This window comes from Lupinus angustifolius, chromosome LG10 (genome assembly GCF_001865875.1).
Source record: "Lupinus angustifolius cultivar Tanjil chromosome LG10, LupAngTanjil_v1.0, whole genome shotgun sequence".
NCBI lineage: Eukaryota > Viridiplantae > Streptophyta > Magnoliopsida > Fabales > Fabaceae > Lupinus > Lupinus angustifolius.
In genome coordinates this window covers 15620131-15639479 of record NC_032018.1, presented here as the reverse complement: position 1 = coordinate 15639479, position 19349 = coordinate 15620131, and the positions used below count along the sequence as shown (strand labels likewise).

Genomic DNA, 19349 nt, shown 5'->3' with positions numbered 1-19349 from the left:
TGTATCTTTCAAATGATGAGAAATGGAAAGTGTTATGTATAAAGTAGTGTATCTCAACAAAAAAAATTATGCTAAACAAAAAATAGGTTTTATTTTTATTTAACTTTAATGTTTTTTGCTATTATATGAGACTTTTAATGTTCACCTCAATTATTATACATTTTATCAAAGATAATTGAATATAATTTAAACAAATATTGAATTGAAAGAATCACAAAATTTTCCTATTAACTATTATTATTAAAAAGATAAATACAGATAATACAGATAATTTATATGTATATTTGATGTGACAAATATTTATTATTTTTTAGAATGATTGCATATATCTATTAGAGTTTAGTATCTAATATTATTATTCCAAAAATTTACATACAATGAATATATCATTTTCGACTAATATGTATTAGTTATATTTAAAAGTTAATAATAATTATATATTAACGATGAAAAATATAGTAACAATGTATAAAATCATGTTCATAAAAATCATCTAAATAAACGATAAATAATATAATAGATGTGTACAATTTTACAATGTAATTACAATTTTATCAATTATCCATCATGCATATATGTCATGCAAATGAATAATAAATGTATGTACATAAATGTTATTAATAATGTATAAATATTTATGAGTAATGTTATATTACTTCTACCAAATCATTTCACAAATTTTTATACCCAATAAATAAATGTCTTTACAAATTAATTATTAATAAATTATGTGACAATATTGTAATGGGTAACATTTATAGGAAGATATATCATTTTTCGGAAAATCGAGTTGTTTGGGTTAAAGTTAAACATTTAGTGTAACATTTATTGTAAATTGTGTTTTCCTTATGTTGTTGTTTTCCTTGTTCGGCTCCAATCTCAATCTATACACGTTTTTTCTTCACTTCCCTTTTAAATTCTCAAACTTGAATCAACTTTTCTTAACTCATTCAATCACTTTTCCATGGATTTCACCGCCAATTCTCTCTTCCGTATTGACCTCAATCAGATCCCTTCGCCCGATCCCACCGCCGCCGCCACCACCACCACTCGCCTCTGCGCCGTGTGCGGCACCACTCAAGTCCACTCACTCGTTGGTTATCAGTGGCGTTGTCGTGAATGTGTGGATGATAGAGTTAACACTGAGTTCTCTCATACCCATGATTTCAGGTATGCAAAGTTTTAACCTTTTGCTTTGTTTTTTTTCAATTTCAATTTCGTATTAGTTGCAGAAACGTGTATATAGTGAAAAGTTTTGATCTTTTCTGCAAATTTAACTGAAGTTCAGAATATGTTGTTGATATTTGATTCTATGTGTGTAGAATCAATGTAGATGCTTTGTTATTGAATTAAGCTACTTTTTCAAAATTGGAGCTTGTTTTATACCATTAATAAATACTTATCATATGAATTATAGTCTTTAAATGTAGTTAAAATGAGACACATTGATGTATCCATCCATGGTGTTGTGTACTTTCTCCTAAAACATGATTAGCAACCCCTTGTGTAGATCTACTTGTTGTTTATAGATCTCTAATATAATTAGAATTGATTTTTGTAAGGTATTATTGTGGAGATTCTATTGAATTTTATTCATACACGGCTGAGTTTTCGCTAAGATATGGAAAGCCTAAAGGCTTTTTTTCTTCGTTTTTATGGCGTCATGAATGTTGCTAGTTCTTAATGGTATGTTATTGTTCAAGTGATATATACCATTATTATATTGGCATGCTGTTATTGCGTGCGTGATTTTTTTATACCGTACATTGAGATGTCATTAGTTACGTCTTATTGTTGCCTTCAAAATTTAATTGAAATATGGCACTTGACTGGATCCGTATGTGAATTCCGTAGGGCTTTCAGCATTCCACAACTGTTCTTTTCGGTGTAACCAGCTACTCATCAATAATGATGATAGTCGTTAATATGCATGTCTATTGCTATTACCATAAATTATTTATATCTCATTACAGTGGCATATGTTAATGTTTGTTTTAACACTTCAATGCTTTCGGTAGCTTGTCACCTAATTCTTGAATTTGTGAAATACTTTTCTTTGTATTTTCGTAAGCTTCTCACTGGTTCCATTTGTATCTTTATTTGGTTATGCATTAATTAAGGTTTCCTGAATCCTAGTTGTTATAAGTAGTTGATGTTTACATTTTTTTTGTTTATAGAAAGCAAACTGTAGCCGATAATTCTTTTGGTGTCTTTGGTGCCCCAATTGCATATTCAAACTTGCACAACAGGAGTGCTTTTGAGGATATGATTAATTACACCCGAGCATTGATTAAAAGCTTTGAGAAGGTATTGTTGATTTCCCTTCTGGAATTCATAGTAATAGTAATAATATAGCTCTTAGAATATGATCCCGGAGTCTAAATGAGATATTTTTGCAGAGTGTTAGAGATTTTATATCTGAATGGCGTGATGAACTCAAGGATGGTTGGTATGTGGAACTTAGGCAATCAGTGAGCAGTTCTGAAGTGTATGCAGTTTACTGTGCACCCGATGGAAAAACATTTTATTCTTTGTATGAAGTAGCTTGTTATCTGCGGCAAATGTCTGGTCACAGTTCTGTGGAATCCGAAATAAGAAATGAGGAGTCGGGCGGGCTTCAAATATCCAGAAAAAGAAAAGCCCAAAAAACTCCAGTAGCCAATGGTTTTGTCGAAAAGCGTAGAACCTTGGTCAATAGTTATTGCAATGATCCTCTTTCTGATGGGTTAAGTCCTCCTTCTGATGGATCAAGTGTCAAATGTGCTTCCGTTGTTGGTAATATCCAAAAAACTAATGAAGCTGAAATTAGAAGAAATGAGGATGGCCACTCTAGTCCTGAGCAATCCGCTGTAAGTTAATTTAATGAATTTCTATTGTTTCCTTGTTGATCTGTATAGTTGTAAAAAATTTCCATTTATTTGTGTAATTTAAGCACCCGAATATAAGTAACACTGAAGGAATTCTTTTTTGGGTTTCAGTTGCTTGCGGAGGTTTCTGATGCGAAGGACTCTTCTGAAAACCTTTTGGGCGGTGATGTCAGTATTCCGGAATGGGCAATGGAACTAGAACCTGCCCGAAAACTACCAACAAATGTTGGAACCCGTATCAGAAGATGTATATATAATGCTTTGGATAAGAATCCGCCAGAATGGGCTAAGAAAGTTCTGTTGCATTCCATCAGTAAGGAAGTGTTCAAGGGCAATGCATCTGGGCCCACAAAGGTGCTATTTACTTGTCCTGTACTATATCTAATTTGCATATTTATTAATCAATATTGTTGTTTCCAACCTTCTATCGCATTATTAAATGCTGTAATATGCAAAGGAGCTTGGATTTTATAGTTTTTACTCCATGTGGAAATGAGAGAACTATGACTCATGTTACTTCCTTTTATTGTTCTTGAAGTTTTCTTCTCCGTTTTTTGTTGTTGTTACATGAACGCATGTTTTTCCCTTCCGACTATTGTATATGACAAAAGTCACATGACTAAGATTGATGTTATTTTCTGTATTTGAATATGATAGTTCATCTGGGCATTAAAAATCTGTTCTTGATCTCGTTCGTTTTTTTTTTATGTGGAAATGTTTTGTGTAGCTTAATCCTGAATTGAACATTCTTCGTGATTGTAAACAGAAAGCAGTTCTTTCAGTTTTGGCTAAAGTATCTGATGAAGTAATGCGACAAAAGCCACCCTATAAAAGAAGGAAATAGAAGATTGAAATATCAAACAATGCCGCAACGTACTGCATCGTGTAGCTGCTGCAGATGACCTCAAATGTTTTTCGCAATGTGCTAGGGAGAAAGTTAGTTAATTCTTCGGATGATGACGGGGAGCTCTTCTTGGATCTCCAACTATGGTGGTCCGTCCTCTTCACTTCCGGACTATTGACCTAAAATCGGCTGGTGGAGCTTATGGTGGATCGCATGAGGCTTTTTCGCAGGATGTTCGCGAAGTGTGTTCTATCAATCTTAGTTAAAGTTTTACCAAACAAATCTTATATTAGTTAAAGTTTCATTTGAACTTAAGATCATTCTAAAGGTTCTGCTAGCTGATGATATTTAGCAAGATAGTCCTGCTTGAAATTTTTAGGCATCTGAACATTTTTCATCATTGTAAATCATGATATTTTCCCTGTTAATATAATATAAATATTTGTCATGGTAAATTGCTTCTCAATTGGTTTAATCTGAGTAATGAATTTAACCATATCTATTCTTGTTCCATGTGAGCCTTGTGGTAAGGTTGTTTTCTTTCCGACCTGTAGGTTATGCAAGAACTACTAATACGAAATGATACATGACAGACATTTTTTGGGGTACTACTAAGGGTATTATCAACCTTATGGGTTTTGGTACTACTATAGGTATCTCTACCTTATAGGTAAGGAATTAATCTTTTTTGGTGTGCGTGACTGCCCTTCCCAATAAGTGTCGCTTCCAAGAATTAAATCATTGACCTTTTGGCCTTTATGTGAATCTAATGGAACCTTATATACTAGACCAACGCCTTATTGATATACATAGATATGATACGATATAGATGTGAACTCAATAGTTGAAGTTTAGAAAGCTAAGTTTATAAAATGTTTGGTTTTGTTAATGAGAGAACAATATGTAATGTGAATATTTCTAATAACATGTAGATTTCACATCCACCAAAAAATGCAGCAAATAAATAATCATGTAAATTAATATAGACTTATATTAGTACTCCTACAAAACTAAGGTTCTATATGTGGTGTAAGAATGAACAAATATATGTGTGGTGTTAGATTGAGTGGGTAAGCATAAATGACAAATGAGTTTAAAATCTATGCATCGTTAGTGTAAAGTTTTTATATTGTTGGCACATTATCCATCATTAATTTGTATTATTTTTTACTTGAGAGTCAATGATAGTTAACATATGAATGATGAATGATTTACTGACAGTATAAAAATAATTACACTATCGCTCTATACATATTAAATCTTCAAATTATTCACTAAACAAATTATGGAAGTATCAATAATAGTGTATCTTAAAAGAAATTAAGCATTATGGAATGTTTCTAGTTCTTAATGGAATGTAATCAATCATGGGTGAGTAGTTATAGGATAGGGCTTTGACCTTTGATAATAATGATGGATATTTTACTTTTAATCATTCTATCAAGTTTTGTGATTTGATTCTTAGTGTCTTTAATTGCATGAGTTTTCTAGATACATTTGCATCTTATAAGTATTATTGGGGAAATATCGAAAGGAAAACTCAAATACAAGAAATATAATAACTAAATTATAATCCTAATTTATTAGAGTAGTCTTCGGCTTCAAAGGATTGCATTGGGTTGCCATAGTATGATGATCAAAATGGCCAAATAAAGGTTTGTTTGAGTCTTATACCACGAGAATATATATTAGCTTCGATCGAATACGACTTTGTATCTTGGTAGAGAACATTACCTATTATTGAGCAAGTCACTTTCACAACTTAAACTTTGATAAAAAAGAAGAAGATGATAAACAAAGATTCGTGAAAGACTGAACACTAAACTCTATTATGGAAATATATTTACTATTTAAATCTTGTTTTACTTATCTCTCATTATCTCATTATTTTATTGTCATTTTTCTTTCATTCCTTTATATATTTCTTTTTTGTCCATCATATTATTAATCGGTCAAAACACTCCTTCCTTTTTTTCACAATTAGATATGACAATGAGTACTCAAACTCGTAGATAACCACAAATAATACCTGTAATGAGTTATATCTGGGTTCATATTTTTGGACTCCTAGATAATTGAGACCTAGATTTTGAAACCCACTATTGGATGAGTTTGGGTTCAGGCAATAAGATACTGAGACCTGTGAGTACCCGAATCCGGTGTTCCTTCCTAAATCTATATATAACAACATAATTGTAATATCGTGTTAATTATAATTGTAATGTTATATTATTAATCCATAATTATAATATCATATTAATTCATAAATGTGATTGTTATATTGTTAAACAATAAAATTATGTTGTTAATTCATATTTGTTATAATGTTATGTTGGTTGAAGAGTTCTTACTAAATAAATTTTTCATCACAATATTGAAGTTGTTTTTTTATGTTTATTTGAGTAAAATGAGTTGTGTTTAATAACAAAGTTAAATTATGTTTAAAACTTTAAATGATGTTTTATATTTTTTCCTTTGCTGATTATCTAAATAACTTATTCGATTAAAGACAAACAATTACGTAAATTACTCGAAATTTTTTTTAGTAATTTTAAATTTGTGGTAACTGTGGATTCGCTGTCCTCAAGAACCCACAACTAGCAGACCCAATAAATATCAACACGGATCCATGACAGGTCCGAGTCTAAAAATAAAACTCGAATCCATCTATACCCAACACCATACCTATTCACAATTATATCATGGTATGCAAATACACACCTGGTAAAAAAAAGTGTAAATGACCTTTATAATTAATATTTTTTGGATTCCTAGAAATTGCATTAATACTATTCATTTCTCATGTTTTAATATATTTTAAACCATTTCAATAGAACTTGTAATTCATGTACCTAGGTCCAAGAGTAGAATATTACCATCAATTCGGCAAAACTAGCTTGTAAATATGAGTTTATACTTTATAGTCACGAGTTTATAGATTGTATTGTCTAACTATATAAGTGACTTATTAAATTAGAGTTGTTCAATAAAACTAGCTTTATAATTAACTGAAATTTAGAATTAAATACAAATAATTTATTGTTTGATTTTTGATGATAAATTTCTTTGTTAGTATTTTTAAATCATGAGAAACGAGAGTTGTAATCTAAAATTCAATTTTTTTATGATACTATTTAGACTAATTTTACAAAATATGACGTTAAAGATCTAAGTGGAAGAACCTATCCAATAATTTACATGAATAAATCGTATTAGATAATTCCTATTAAGTACCTAATATCTGAAGCTCATTTTTTAGATTAATCTATAAGTAATGATATATCATTTTATAAAATTAGCTTACAAATTCACATATCTACTAAAATTTTGTGAGATGTATCATTAAGACTAATCATTAATGAAAAATAAAAAATGGTTTCTTTTTGTTACACGTTTCACATTTCTATATACTATCTTTTTAATTGGCACTTTTGAATGTATCAACATACATTTTCCCTAAAAGAAATTAAGAATAAAAAGTAATACTTTGACACCTAAAATTATATTGGTCAAAATTAAAAAATATAAGATATAATTTTTATTATGAGTAATAATAATTATAAATCTGATTTTACAGAGATAATATGATGTGGTAAAGAATTATAAAATATTAAAAAATATATATATAAATAAAAATAGTAGTACAAAAATTATAACAGTTTCTATTTTCCATTTAAGGAATAAATTAAAATCAACAATAAAAAATTAATCATTTTCCTTAGATAAAAAAAATATGAAAATTTTAGAACAAATTTGAGGTGGAATATAAATTTATATAATTATTTTCCTTATAGAATAGAAATTGTTCTTATCTAATTTGTACTTTCCTTTTCTTCATTCTATTCCCTCTTTTGCTTCATTCTCAGTTTCACGCGTTTTTCTTCATATCCTTTAAATTCTTCATTCTTCAGCGATGTTACCAAACCCTAATCCAATCTCAATTTCAATTCCATCATGGATTTCACCCCCAATTCTTCTTCCAATTCTGGTCTCGGAATCGATCTCAATGAGATTCCTCCGCCCGATTTAAATGTCTCTGATTTGTGCCCTACCAACGATTTCAGGTATTGGAAGTTTTAGCCTTTGATTTGTTGTTTTTTTTTTTCAATTAGGTATTTGTTGCAGCAATGTGTGTGTGTGTATTGCGAAAAGTTTTAATCTTTTTTTGTAAATTTAACTGAACTTCAAAATATGTTGTTGATATTTGATTGCAAGTGTTTAAATTCAATGTAGATGCTTTGTTGTTGAATTGAGCAACTTTTTCAAAATTTCAGCTGATAATTGGAGCTTGTTCTGTATAAATGAATGCTTATCATATCAGTTATAGTCTTTAAATGTAATTAAAATGAGACACATTGATGTATCCATCCAAAGTTTTGTGTATGAATTTCTATTAAAACATGACTAGTAACCCGTAGTGTAGATCTACTTGTAGTTTATAGATCTCTAATGTAATTAGAATTGATTTTTAATACGGTATTATTGCGGAGATTCTATTGAAGTTTATTCATATACGACTGAGTTTTCGCTATGATATGGAAAGCCTAACACTTTTTGTTTCATTTATATGGTATCATGATGTTGTTAGTTCTTAAAGGTATGTTATTTTTCAAATGATTTATACCATATCAGTTACCTACTCTTCGGTCCTCTATTGTTATATTGTCACACTGTTATTGTGTGAGTGATTTATTTATACCATACATTTAGATATCATTGATTATCTCTTATACTACATGGTTACCTCTTATTGTTGCCTTCAAAACTAATTTGAAATATGTCACTTGACTGGAGCAGTATGTGAACACCATAGTGCTTTAAGCCTTCCACCGCTGTTCTGTTCAGTGCAACCAGCGACTCACCAATAATGATGATTGATGATGGTCATTAATATGCATGTCTATTTCTATTGCTACTGCCATCAAATTTTTTATATCCGATTACCCTGGCATATGTTAATGTTTGTTTTAACACCTAAATGCTTCTGGTAGCTTGTTGCCTAATTGCTGAATTTGTGAAGTACTTTTCTTTGTACTCTTGTAAGCTTCTTACTGGTTCTATTTGTATCTTAATTTTCATGTATTAATTATGGTTTACATTTTTTTGTTTATAGAAAGCAAACTGTGCCCGATAATTCTTTTGGTGCCAATCCATTTGGTGCCTCGATTGCATATTCAAACTTGCACAACGTGAGTGCTTTTGAGGATCCAATTAATCACACCCAATCATTGATTAAAAGCTTTGAGAAGGTATTGTTGTTTTCCCTTTTGGAGTTCATAGTAATACTAATAATACTGTTCTTAGACTAGGATCCTAGAGTCTAAATGATATATTTTTGCAGAGTCTTAGAGATTTTATATCTGAATGGCGTGATGAGCTGAAGGACGGTTGGTATGTGGAACTTAGGCAATCAGTGAGCAGTTCTGAAGTGTATGCAGTTTACTGTGCACCAGATGGAAAAACATTTTATTCTTTGTATGAAGTAGCTTGTTATCTGGGGAAAATGTCTGGTCACAATTCTGTGGAATCCGAAATAAGAAATGAGGAGCCGGGTGGGCCTCAAACATCCAGAAAAAGAAAATCCCCGAACTCTCCAGTAGCCAATGGTTTTTCAGAAAAGGGTGGAACCTTGATCAATAGTTATTGCAAGGATCCTCCTTCTGATGGGTTAAGTGTCAAAAGTGATCCTGTTGTTGGTAATATCCCCAAAGCTAATGAAGCTGAAATTATAAGAAAAGAGGATGGTCACTCCAGTCCTGAGAAATCTGCTGTAAGTTAATTTAATCCTTTTCTATCGTTTCCTTGTAGAGCTATGTACTTGTAAAAAAATCATGTTATTTATCTATTGTAATTTAAGCACTTGAAAACACTGAAGGTTTTCTCTTTTGGCTTTCAGTTGCGTGCGGAGGTGCCAGATGCGAAGGACTCTTCTGGAAACCTTTTGTGTGGTGATGGCAGTATTCCTGATTGGGCACTGGAACTAGAACCTGTCAGAAAATTACCAACAAATGTTGGAACCCGTATCAGAAAATGTATATATAATGCTTTGGAGAAGAATCCGCCAGAATGGGCTAAGAAAATTCTGTTGCATTCCATCAGTAAGGATGTGTTCAAGGGCAATGCATCTGGACCCACAAAGGTACTATTTACTTGTCCCTTACTATATCTAATTTGCATATTTATCAATGAATGTTTTTGTTTCCAACCTTCTATCGCATTATTAAATGTTGTATTATGCGAAGGAGCTTGGATTTTATCGCATTATTAAAACTATGACTTATGTATCTTACTTCCTTTTATTGTCACCTATTACAACCTGCAAGTCATGTTCTGGAAGTTTTCTTTTATTGTCACCTATTACAGGAACTCACTTTTTTTCCCCCACTATGTGTATATGACAAAAGTCCCAATACTAAGATTGATGCTATTCTTTGTATTTCAATATGATAGTTCATCTGATCATAAAAAATCTGTTCGTGTTCTCGTTTGGTTTATTATGTGTGGTATGTTTTATGAAGCTTAATCCTGAATTGAACATTCTTTGTGATTGAAAACAGAAAGCAGTTCTTTCAGTTTTGGCTACTTTAACTGGTGAAGAAATCCAACAAAAGCCGCCCAAAAAAAGAAGGAAATAGAAGATTGACATATCAAACAATGTCGCAATGTATCACCTCGTGCTGCTGCTACAGATGACATTGAATGTTTTTCGCAATGTATTTGGAAGAAAAATAATTAATTATTCGGATAGTGATGATGAGATCTCCAGCTATGTCGGCCCATCATCATCTTCATATCCGAACTATTGATCTTAGATTGACTGGTGGATCTGATGAAGGTTTTGTTGAGATTGTTTAGAAGTGTTTGTTCTACCAATCTTAGATTGGTTTGCCAAATGGTCTTCTAGTTGTTTAGGTCTCATATAAGCTTCAGTCAGTGTATTCTTTGATCATACTATTTTGTTATCTAATCCCCTAGTATAATAATATTATGCAGTCAAGTGAATGTCCCAAATGGGATAAAACTTTAAGCTATTATTACAATACATTTATGTCGCAAAGAATTAACAAATTCATGTTGTGGTAGTTTAAGAATCTGACAATGGAAAAAATTCAAAGAAACATGAAATAGACGGGTGCATATCTGCCGTTCCACACTTGATGTTACCCCATGTGTCATGATCTTATGATTGGTTGAAAAAATATATTTAAGCTAAAATTTAATTTTTAAGTAATTTTATGACCAATCATAAGGTTATCATACATAGAGTGACATTAAGTGTAGGACAACAAATGTGCACATGAATGAGACGAGGGTGAGGCATAGGGTAGGACAACATAAGGTTACAGGGTGAGGCATTAAGCCTTATAAACATTGGATTGGTTATATTGTCCTCCAATTGTGAGACATATCTACCTAAAATGAAAGTTATCTTAAAAGCAATATCTAGCAAATGTAGGGATTCTGTTTTAGTAAAATATCAGGGTAATATCAATGGTAATGGCAAAAAAATTTAGAAAAAATAACTTGAATTTTTTTCATGATTATTAGCATTAAAATGAAATCTTTTGATCATTATCTATACTAGTGTGTCGGTTGGCACTCTATGCACGTCGACCTGTATTCTTACTTTTTTATATAAAATGTATATCTTCGTGTTATCATTTTTTAAGAAGAATAATTTAAACATAAAAAATGCAACATAGAAACTTAATAGAGATCTAAAATTTAAGAAGTTTTTAGTATAATAAAATTGAGTTAGTGGTAATTAAGATGATATATATAAATCTTCTAAAATTTCTTATCTCGTCTCTAATAATTATTATCTAGTTATTAGATGTTTTTTTGTGTGCTATTGTAGTTGTCAAATCTTTTTTTCTTTAGTTGACTAAGATAGAAGTACGAAAATGTGTAGGAGAGTGGAAGAATAATGATGAATTGATGGAAAAGAATGAGAGAATATGTGAAAATAGTTTTTTTTGGTAGTTATTAAAGAAAGGTTACAAAAGAATAGATTTGAAATACATAAATCATGTTATTTTTATTTTATGGTATTAAATATTCAATTTTTATACATTTCATTTTAGAGAATTTATTAAATGTACTTTATGTTATAATTTTTTATATATTTATTATAATGTCTAATTTAAGGTTGACAAGTGATTATTATATTGGTGGTTATTACCTAGGATTATACAATTTTTTTTTGTAGAAATTAAAAAATGTTAAGGGTAAATAAGAAAATAGAAATTATATCACGATGACAGTCATACCATCTTTTGTCTTTATATATAATATAAATATAGATATAGAAGTACATATAAATTAGTATGCAAAAAGAAAACCGAGTTGACAAACTGATACTTCAATTGTTTGAGGAACAATCATTAATATTTTAGTGATAATCATTAATGTTTTAGTGGTATTTATTAAAGTTTTTTTTTCCATATAATCATTAATGTTTTTTAATATAATCATTAATTGAAATCTTCCTATAATCATTAATTTTTGTTATCTTACTGTATGATATCGTATTATCGTTGTTGATATCTTGTTGTTTGTTGTCTTGTTATTATTGATGTCTTGTTGTTCCTCTTGCCATTTTTGTTTTTATATTATTGTCTTACTATTTAATATTATTTTATGATGTTGTTTACTTATACTATTGTTGCACATATTTTAATATTGTTTTAATGTTATTGAACACTAATTTTTATTGTTATTTTATGCTTAATATTTAGTTATTTTTATGAGTTTTGAATGTAAGTTCAATTTCAATATTTTATAAAAAGTCTTATCTAAACCGAGCCGAAACCACATATAATATTTAAATCGGATTGGATCGGACATCTTAATATAAACATATCACACCAGACATATATTGATTTATTTTTTGTGAAGTAGCACCATAAAGCCAGTGCACTTTAACTGATTGATATATTACATCAATCACAATAATAATAACAATTAATGGTTAACCAACACTTAATTATTAGTTATCATAATGCATAATTTATGATGATTATGGGCTAACATGCCCAACTTTGATGCACCAATATTATGCAAAAAGAATTATTACCTTTCTTCTAAAAAAATATTTATCATTTGTTTATAAGAAAAATATGTATGCACTGATAATATATGAGTTTGATACATTATTAATGTATCATTTATCATTCATGTTTAATCATTATTGATTTTTAAAAAGTAATACAAATGAATAATGAATGATTTATTAATTGCATATAAATCTTTACACTGATAATGCATAAATATTACATTATCTATTTATACAAATCCATTAATGAATAAGTGACACAACACCTAGTCCTTCCTTTATTGAGTGACCCAAAGTCATCAATGATTCAGAAAAAAACTTGTATGAAGACACATACAATATGTATGTTTGGAGATAAATATATTTATGATTTTTTGTATTATTATTTATAATTAAATAATTTTAATATGTTGTCTCTACATACATATATTTTCACGCAATCATTTCTCTCAATCATTTAGACTATTGAATTTTTTTTGTCATTGATACTTTTTTTATAAGCACTAAAAATTGCTTAATCAATAACTATACTTTTTATTTTATTTTATTTTTACAAAATTATGATTCATAAATATAATTATATAAATAAGCATATGTAAGGAGAAATGAGCAATTGCAATTTGCAAAACCCAAGGAGAAAAAAATCCATATTCCATAACATAATTTATCACTATTTTTCAACACTCTTCAACACATTTTTTTTATGGGATGAATTTTATGTAAGACAAACTAAATCATATCACAATGGAATACTCAAACAACATACACAAATAAAGAAAAAGATAATGTCTAAAACATTATTAAAGTGCCTTATTGTCTTGTCTCAATTATTAAAGAAATATGAGTAAATGAGACAATAAACTTTGTCTCTAAAATTTAATACATTTTGGTGTTTCTTACATCAGTTTATGTTGAACAATTACAATAGTTGATCAATGTAATTAAGATAGTTGCATTGCATCCTTTTTATACAATGAAAAGAACTTAGAGGAAACAATTTTTACTGCCGAATACCCAATTTGGTCGGTTCCAAGGTAAGGAATAACCAGTTACACCAAAAGATACGGTCGATACAGCCAAAACCACATCCATAACCCAAGTCGATTCGCGAGGTTTTAAAAAAACCTCCGGTAAGTTACACTCGAAATACGTGCAGGATCATCATTAAGATTTTGAAAGAAGGAACTACTAGTTCAAAGGAGAAAACATACATGAGAATCAAAAGAAATCAATATCTAAATAATTACCAGAAGGGTTCACAGCAGGAACCTTTTCAGCTATGAATGCTGCTGCTTTCATTTCTTGTTTCGGAATCTCTGGAGGATTCGCGCAACGGATAAGCGCCCAGTTAACATTTTGAAAGAATGGATGTTGTTTAATCTCTGTAGCGCCGCGTCTATAGGCGAGACGATGCTGAGGCTCTTTCACAAGTAAACCTCTGATCAAGTCCCTTGCAGCATAACTTACTGTAGGAGATTCTGGAAATCTCAAGGGCTGGCCGACTACGTTAAATAGAGTCGCTCTATTCGCTGAACCTTTGAAAGGCGTTCGACCAAATAAAAGCTCGTATAAGAATATACCAAATGTCCACCAATCTACAGCACTGCCGTGCCCTTCACCTTTGATTATCTCAGGTGCCAAGTACTCGTGTGTGCCTACGAAGGACATCGATCGCGCGTTTGTAGGCTCGGCAAGAAGCTCAGGGAGTGGAATCACTTGATTATGCATATCATTCTTTGGTTTCGACTTTTTTTCTTTCTTCTTGGATTTGCTTGATAGAAATCGCGGCGTGAAACATGAAGGTTGGATGCAGTCCGGCTGGATTACACAAGTCGGTTTAATGCAAGCAGGCTGAGTGCAGTATGCTCCTGAGTTCTTTGTCTCCATGAAAGCATGTGATGACTTTACCAGAGTTGGACTAACAACACACCTTAGAGAGAGATCGAAATCGGACAGCATTATATGACCATCTTCTCTCACCAACACATTCTCGGGTTTAAGGTCTCTGTAGATGATCCCAAGCATGTGCAAGTACTCCAAAGCAAGGAGAACTTCAGCCACATAAAACCTGCATAATGCAGATTAATGAAATCACAACATAATTAGTTTAGTTGTATTGTATTATCTTCCATCCTTTCCAATACATTCAATAAAGAATGCATTTTTATCTTTGTCTATATCTATTAGATACGATTTCGGAAGCTATTATAGAAGCCAAATGAATTGATATTGGATTCTTCTTAGCAGTTAATTAAGACCTGAAAGTTATTTATGACAACCAATAGATACATACTCCTGTTAGTGACTAAAAAGCAATTAAAAAGAATTGTGTATGCAAGAGAACCAAATCATATAACATTAACAAGAAATGACGACAAAAGTGACGAAAAATTAATGATTTGTAAAGACCACTAATCACTAATATACTATGGTTTGCATATTCTCACATTAAGAGATAGTTTTCATACACCAATACAATTTCAAAGTTTGTTCCATGTAAACTATTGACTCCACAAATCCAAGGAATATAGAAATATCAGGTTAACCTTAGTCCAAATGTATTGTATCCTGCATTTTCAAGAAAATGCGTATCGACGTATCGGATACGTATCGTATCGGTATCGGTGCTTCATAGTGTTCAAGTATATGTAAATATAATTAATATAAGAAAAAGGAATTGCTAACCTTGCAGCATGTTCAGAAAAATGCTTCCCAGGTTGTCTTTGCCTGAGTGCATGCAAGTCCCCACCAGGGCAAACCTCCATGACCAAGCATGAGAATGTGTCTGTCTCAAAGTATGTATATAATGTCGGAAGAAACGGATGATCTAGAGATTGCAATATCTCTCTCTCGGTTTGAGCTCTCACGAGCTTCTTGCGACTAGCAAGCTCAGTTTTGTTCATTACTTTCATCGCGAAACAAGTCCTTGTGCCATTCAACTCTGCTAGATATACACTTCCTATGTCTCCACATCCCAATTTCTTCAACAACCTGAAATGTCTCATTTCCAACATCCCGTCACGAACTCGGATGGCTTGAATCGCTTCCCATCTTATATCATTTGCCTTATGAGGTTTATACATAGCATTGCTCAAACTACTTGTGCTGCTCTCATCACTTACATCACTTCCGGTACTCCCTCGACAAATGCTGCTCTTCCTGCTCTCATTGAAGTAACATGAATTCGTAACTTCTCCGCTTTCAACTGACTTATCGACACTACTAACACATTCACTGGCTACAGTATTGGTGAAACTTTGTTTGGCTTCTGAATAGACAGTGGCAGAACAGAAACTATTCGGAGGACTTGGACTAGAAGTAATTTCTGACTGATAGCGACTTTTTTCCCGACCAACGACTCCTTTTGATGAACCTAATATGCCATCATCAGACTCTACTTCACAATTGTTGGAATCTTCAAACGGTTGATCGATGCGCAGTTTTGTTTCCATTGCGGAGATGTTCTGCCGTAAACAACTTTGAACAGTTTTATTGAGGCTCACAGAGTCAGATGTGCCATTAACTACATAGCTGCTTTGATTGTAGATGATAGGCTTCATCCCAGATGTGGAAGGAGGATAGTGATCTACCCCGGAAACTGAATTCGGAACCTCTGATATAGACTCAACTCTATCAACTAGTGACTCCATCAAGAATTTCTTAACAATCTGAAAAATTAAACTCAACAAGTTACTATTTTGTTCTACAAAATTGAGTTTGAAAATAATGAAAAGAACAAGCACAATTAGTCTGGTTCAAATAGAAACATTGAAATGACCCAAAATGAAAGAAATTCAAACACCCAAAATAAAGAAAAACATCAGAAAAATCTAAAGAGACCCTTTGAAGATTCAATCAACAGAAAATCATACAATTCAACAGAATCCAATATTAGACTGAACCCAAACAATAAACATCAAATTCAGACAAAGCAAAAAAAAAAAAAAAAACCTGTTAACCCAAAAGATATCACTGAAAAAGAAAAACATCAATAAATTCACAAAGGCTTTCACAGATAACAAAGTTTGAATCTTTCACAACTTTTCCACAAAACCCAGTTCCAAAAATTCATAACTTGACAAAATGAAACACCATGCACTATTTTTTATGCCAAAAAATGCATTAACTTAAAACAACACCCTAAATTAAAGTTACATTTTTTATATTGTTTAGAAGCCATCTTCACCTTTTTCTTTGATTCTACTACATGGAGAGTGATTAAAAATGAAAAGGGTATATAACAAGGAAGAGAAAGAACACATACTTAACTTGATCACAGGACAATGCAATTGCTTAGTGCAAAAACACTTCTTCCATGACTATTGCTACAAGTTGTAATGAAGTGAAGCAAGTTCCAAGAAGAAAAGTGAAGCAACTTTGATGTGTAACTTTGAAGAATTTCAGATCCGATCCGAAAAGAAAGAACTAAACAAATATAAAAACCTTAACAATGTTGTTATTATTATTATTATTATTATTAATATTAATAGTTTTTGTGTGGTGTAGGAATTGCAGAAAATGAAGGCATGTTCTGAAGCAAAGCTATAATAAAAGAGAGACAAAAAATGCAATCAGTTATTTCATAATTGTAGAAGAATAGTAAAGCTACTATGTAATATGAGATACTAGTTCAAATATTCTCAATATAGTCTTATCCGACAAGGATCAATTGTCCCATAATTTTTCTATTTTTTTGTTCTAAACCAATCAAACATAAAAAAATAATATTAAAATATCAATTTCTGTTTTTATATTACAATGAAATAACACTTTCATCTTTATAATTAAAGCAAAAAAAAAAAAAAAAAAACAAAGAATTGCTAGAAATGATGGTTCATGAATGATGCACCATCTAGTTCCTTATCTTTATGGTTATGTTCCCTGACATAGAAAATGACAGCATATTATTAATAATATTGTTGGCCTAGCTTCTTGTTATTATTGTTTTAAAGCACATGCTTTTATCTGTTTTTCCCACATATATCATCGCATTAGAGACAATCTTATCTGAGCTGGGAACTTTCACAGGTATATGGGGCTAACTTTTCCAGCAAATATTTTTTCCATCTACAAGACTCAAATCTGAGACATTACTTAAGGGAAATCAAGCATATACCACTTAAACCAATGGCGGTTGATTTATCTTTTTTTTGTGCAAAAGAAGAAGAGTGAGGTGTGTTATTGCTGGCATAGGAATTATTGAGAAATGTATTATTGGTCATTTTGATATTGACTAAGGAGACAATTTGATTGAGCATGGTCAATGCCAAATCATTAACCCATTTAAGAGCCAATAATCATATTGGAATTAGTCAAGGACATTACATTTTTAAGAAACTTTTCCAATATTAATCATTCTTTCCAACTCATATTTATTAAGTAATTAAGAAAATAATATATGTTTCTACTAACATTTCTACCTACAAACCTTCAAATTAGTGACATATGTCAAAATGGTGTTACATTATTTATTAATGATTGATTTACAATTTACATATGTTACTTTTTATGGGTAAAAAAATTAACATGGTGATTTAGTAGGAGAATATAACACTACTCAATTGTGTATATCAATATCATTTTTTCCTATGAATCCTTCAATTACTAAATGAATTGTTATAAGAAATTATTTAAATTCCTTAACTATAATTACATTTTTAAGAATTGTGATCATAAATCATTTTTTGATACTACTAAAGGTATTCATTCGTTTTATCAATAAAAAATCAATAGAGAACCTTGACTCAACTAATATATATATAGCTTTATTTTAATGACTAAAGTAACCGTTGAAAGATTTTAAATTCAGTGACTTTGTTAAAATCTAGAACCAATTTAATTGATTAAGGACTTGTTCTTACCCATGTAAAATTCATGAGAAGGCTATATATAACGGCTAGTTTTAAATGAAATAATCTCCATAATTAGAAGATTAGTAGTCCTTTTCTTTTATAATCCTGAAAACATATGAGTGACACATGTTGAGAGAAACAACCAGTTAATTCCTTACCCGTAAAGTAAATTGATATATAATTGGTTATAAAAAGAACCTAAACAATTTCACAAAGTGAAGAGATTGATTTACAAAAAAAAAAGAGGTTGTGGAATCCTTCAATGTAATAGTGTGAGGTATCCCAATTGAAAATATTTGAGATTAATTACGAATAATGAGATACCCTAATAGCTTTTTTATGCATTTGAGATTATATTAGGTATTTGAATTTCTATTCATTACATCATGGCTTACCTAGGCATAAGGAGATTAATTGGTAAGCAATGTTTTATCTTTATTATTATTAGTGGTGATAGACAATTCGTGCCTACAAACACACATTCATACTTTTATGATGTTGAATATTCAAGTTTTATATATTTTATTTTTAAGAACCAGAATATATTTTTTGTATTGAGTATACGTTATATTGTATTTTTATTAGGGATACATTATGTTATAACTTTTTGTTTTATTATATTCAAATTAAAGTGAGCGAGTATTTCATATAATTATATAGTTTTTTTTGTAAAAATTAAAAAAATTAAGGGTAAAATAGGAAAGTGAAATTACACTATGGTAATTACTTCA

The 19349-nt window shown here is 30.6% G+C and overlaps 2 protein-coding genes across 9 annotated transcripts; one reads left to right on the top strand and one right to left on the bottom strand.

The window, feature by feature from the left end:
• Positions 841–10810, top strand: LOC109358435 (methyl-CpG-binding domain-containing protein 9-like). 4 transcript variants are annotated; one of them, XM_019602649.1, is made up of 5 exons: positions 841–1170; positions 8825–8960; positions 9053–9481; positions 9608–9850; positions 10269–10810. In XM_019602649.1, exons 1-5 carry the CDS (start codon positions 965–967, stop codon positions 10344–10346), a joined length of 1092 nt encoding a protein of 363 aa, XP_019458194.1. In that variant the 5' UTR covers positions 841–964; the 3' UTR covers positions 10347–10810. The 4 variants fall into 4 exon arrangements, with proteins under 4 accessions (XP_019458194.1, XP_019458193.1, XP_019458192.1 ...); XM_019602648.1 differs by lacking the exons at positions 8825–8960; positions 9053–9481; positions 9608–9850 and adding exons at positions 2178–2307; positions 2400–2849; positions 2979–3221 and having other exon boundaries at positions 842–1170; positions 10269–10809; XM_019602647.1 differs by lacking the exons at positions 8825–8960; positions 9053–9481; positions 9608–9850; positions 10269–10810 and adding exons at positions 2178–2307; positions 2400–2849; positions 2979–3221; positions 3634–4166 and having other exon boundaries at positions 845–1170.
• LOC109358434 (protein kinase PVPK-1-like) lies at positions 13608–17237 on the bottom strand. 5 transcript variants are annotated; one of them, XM_019602643.1, is made up of 3 exons: positions 17031–17237; positions 15452–16469; positions 13608–14834 (listed from the first exon to the last, which is right to left on the bottom strand). In XM_019602643.1, exons 2-3 carry the CDS (start codon positions 16414–16416, stop codon positions 13985–13987), a joined length of 1815 nt encoding a protein of 604 aa, XP_019458188.1. In that variant the 5' UTR covers positions 16417–16469; positions 17031–17237; the 3' UTR covers positions 13608–13984. The 5 variants fall into 5 exon arrangements, with proteins under 5 accessions (XP_019458188.1, XP_019458187.1, XP_019458190.1 ...); XM_019602642.1 differs by having other exon boundaries at positions 15452–16434; XM_019602645.1 differs by having other exon boundaries at positions 15452–16438; positions 17035–17237.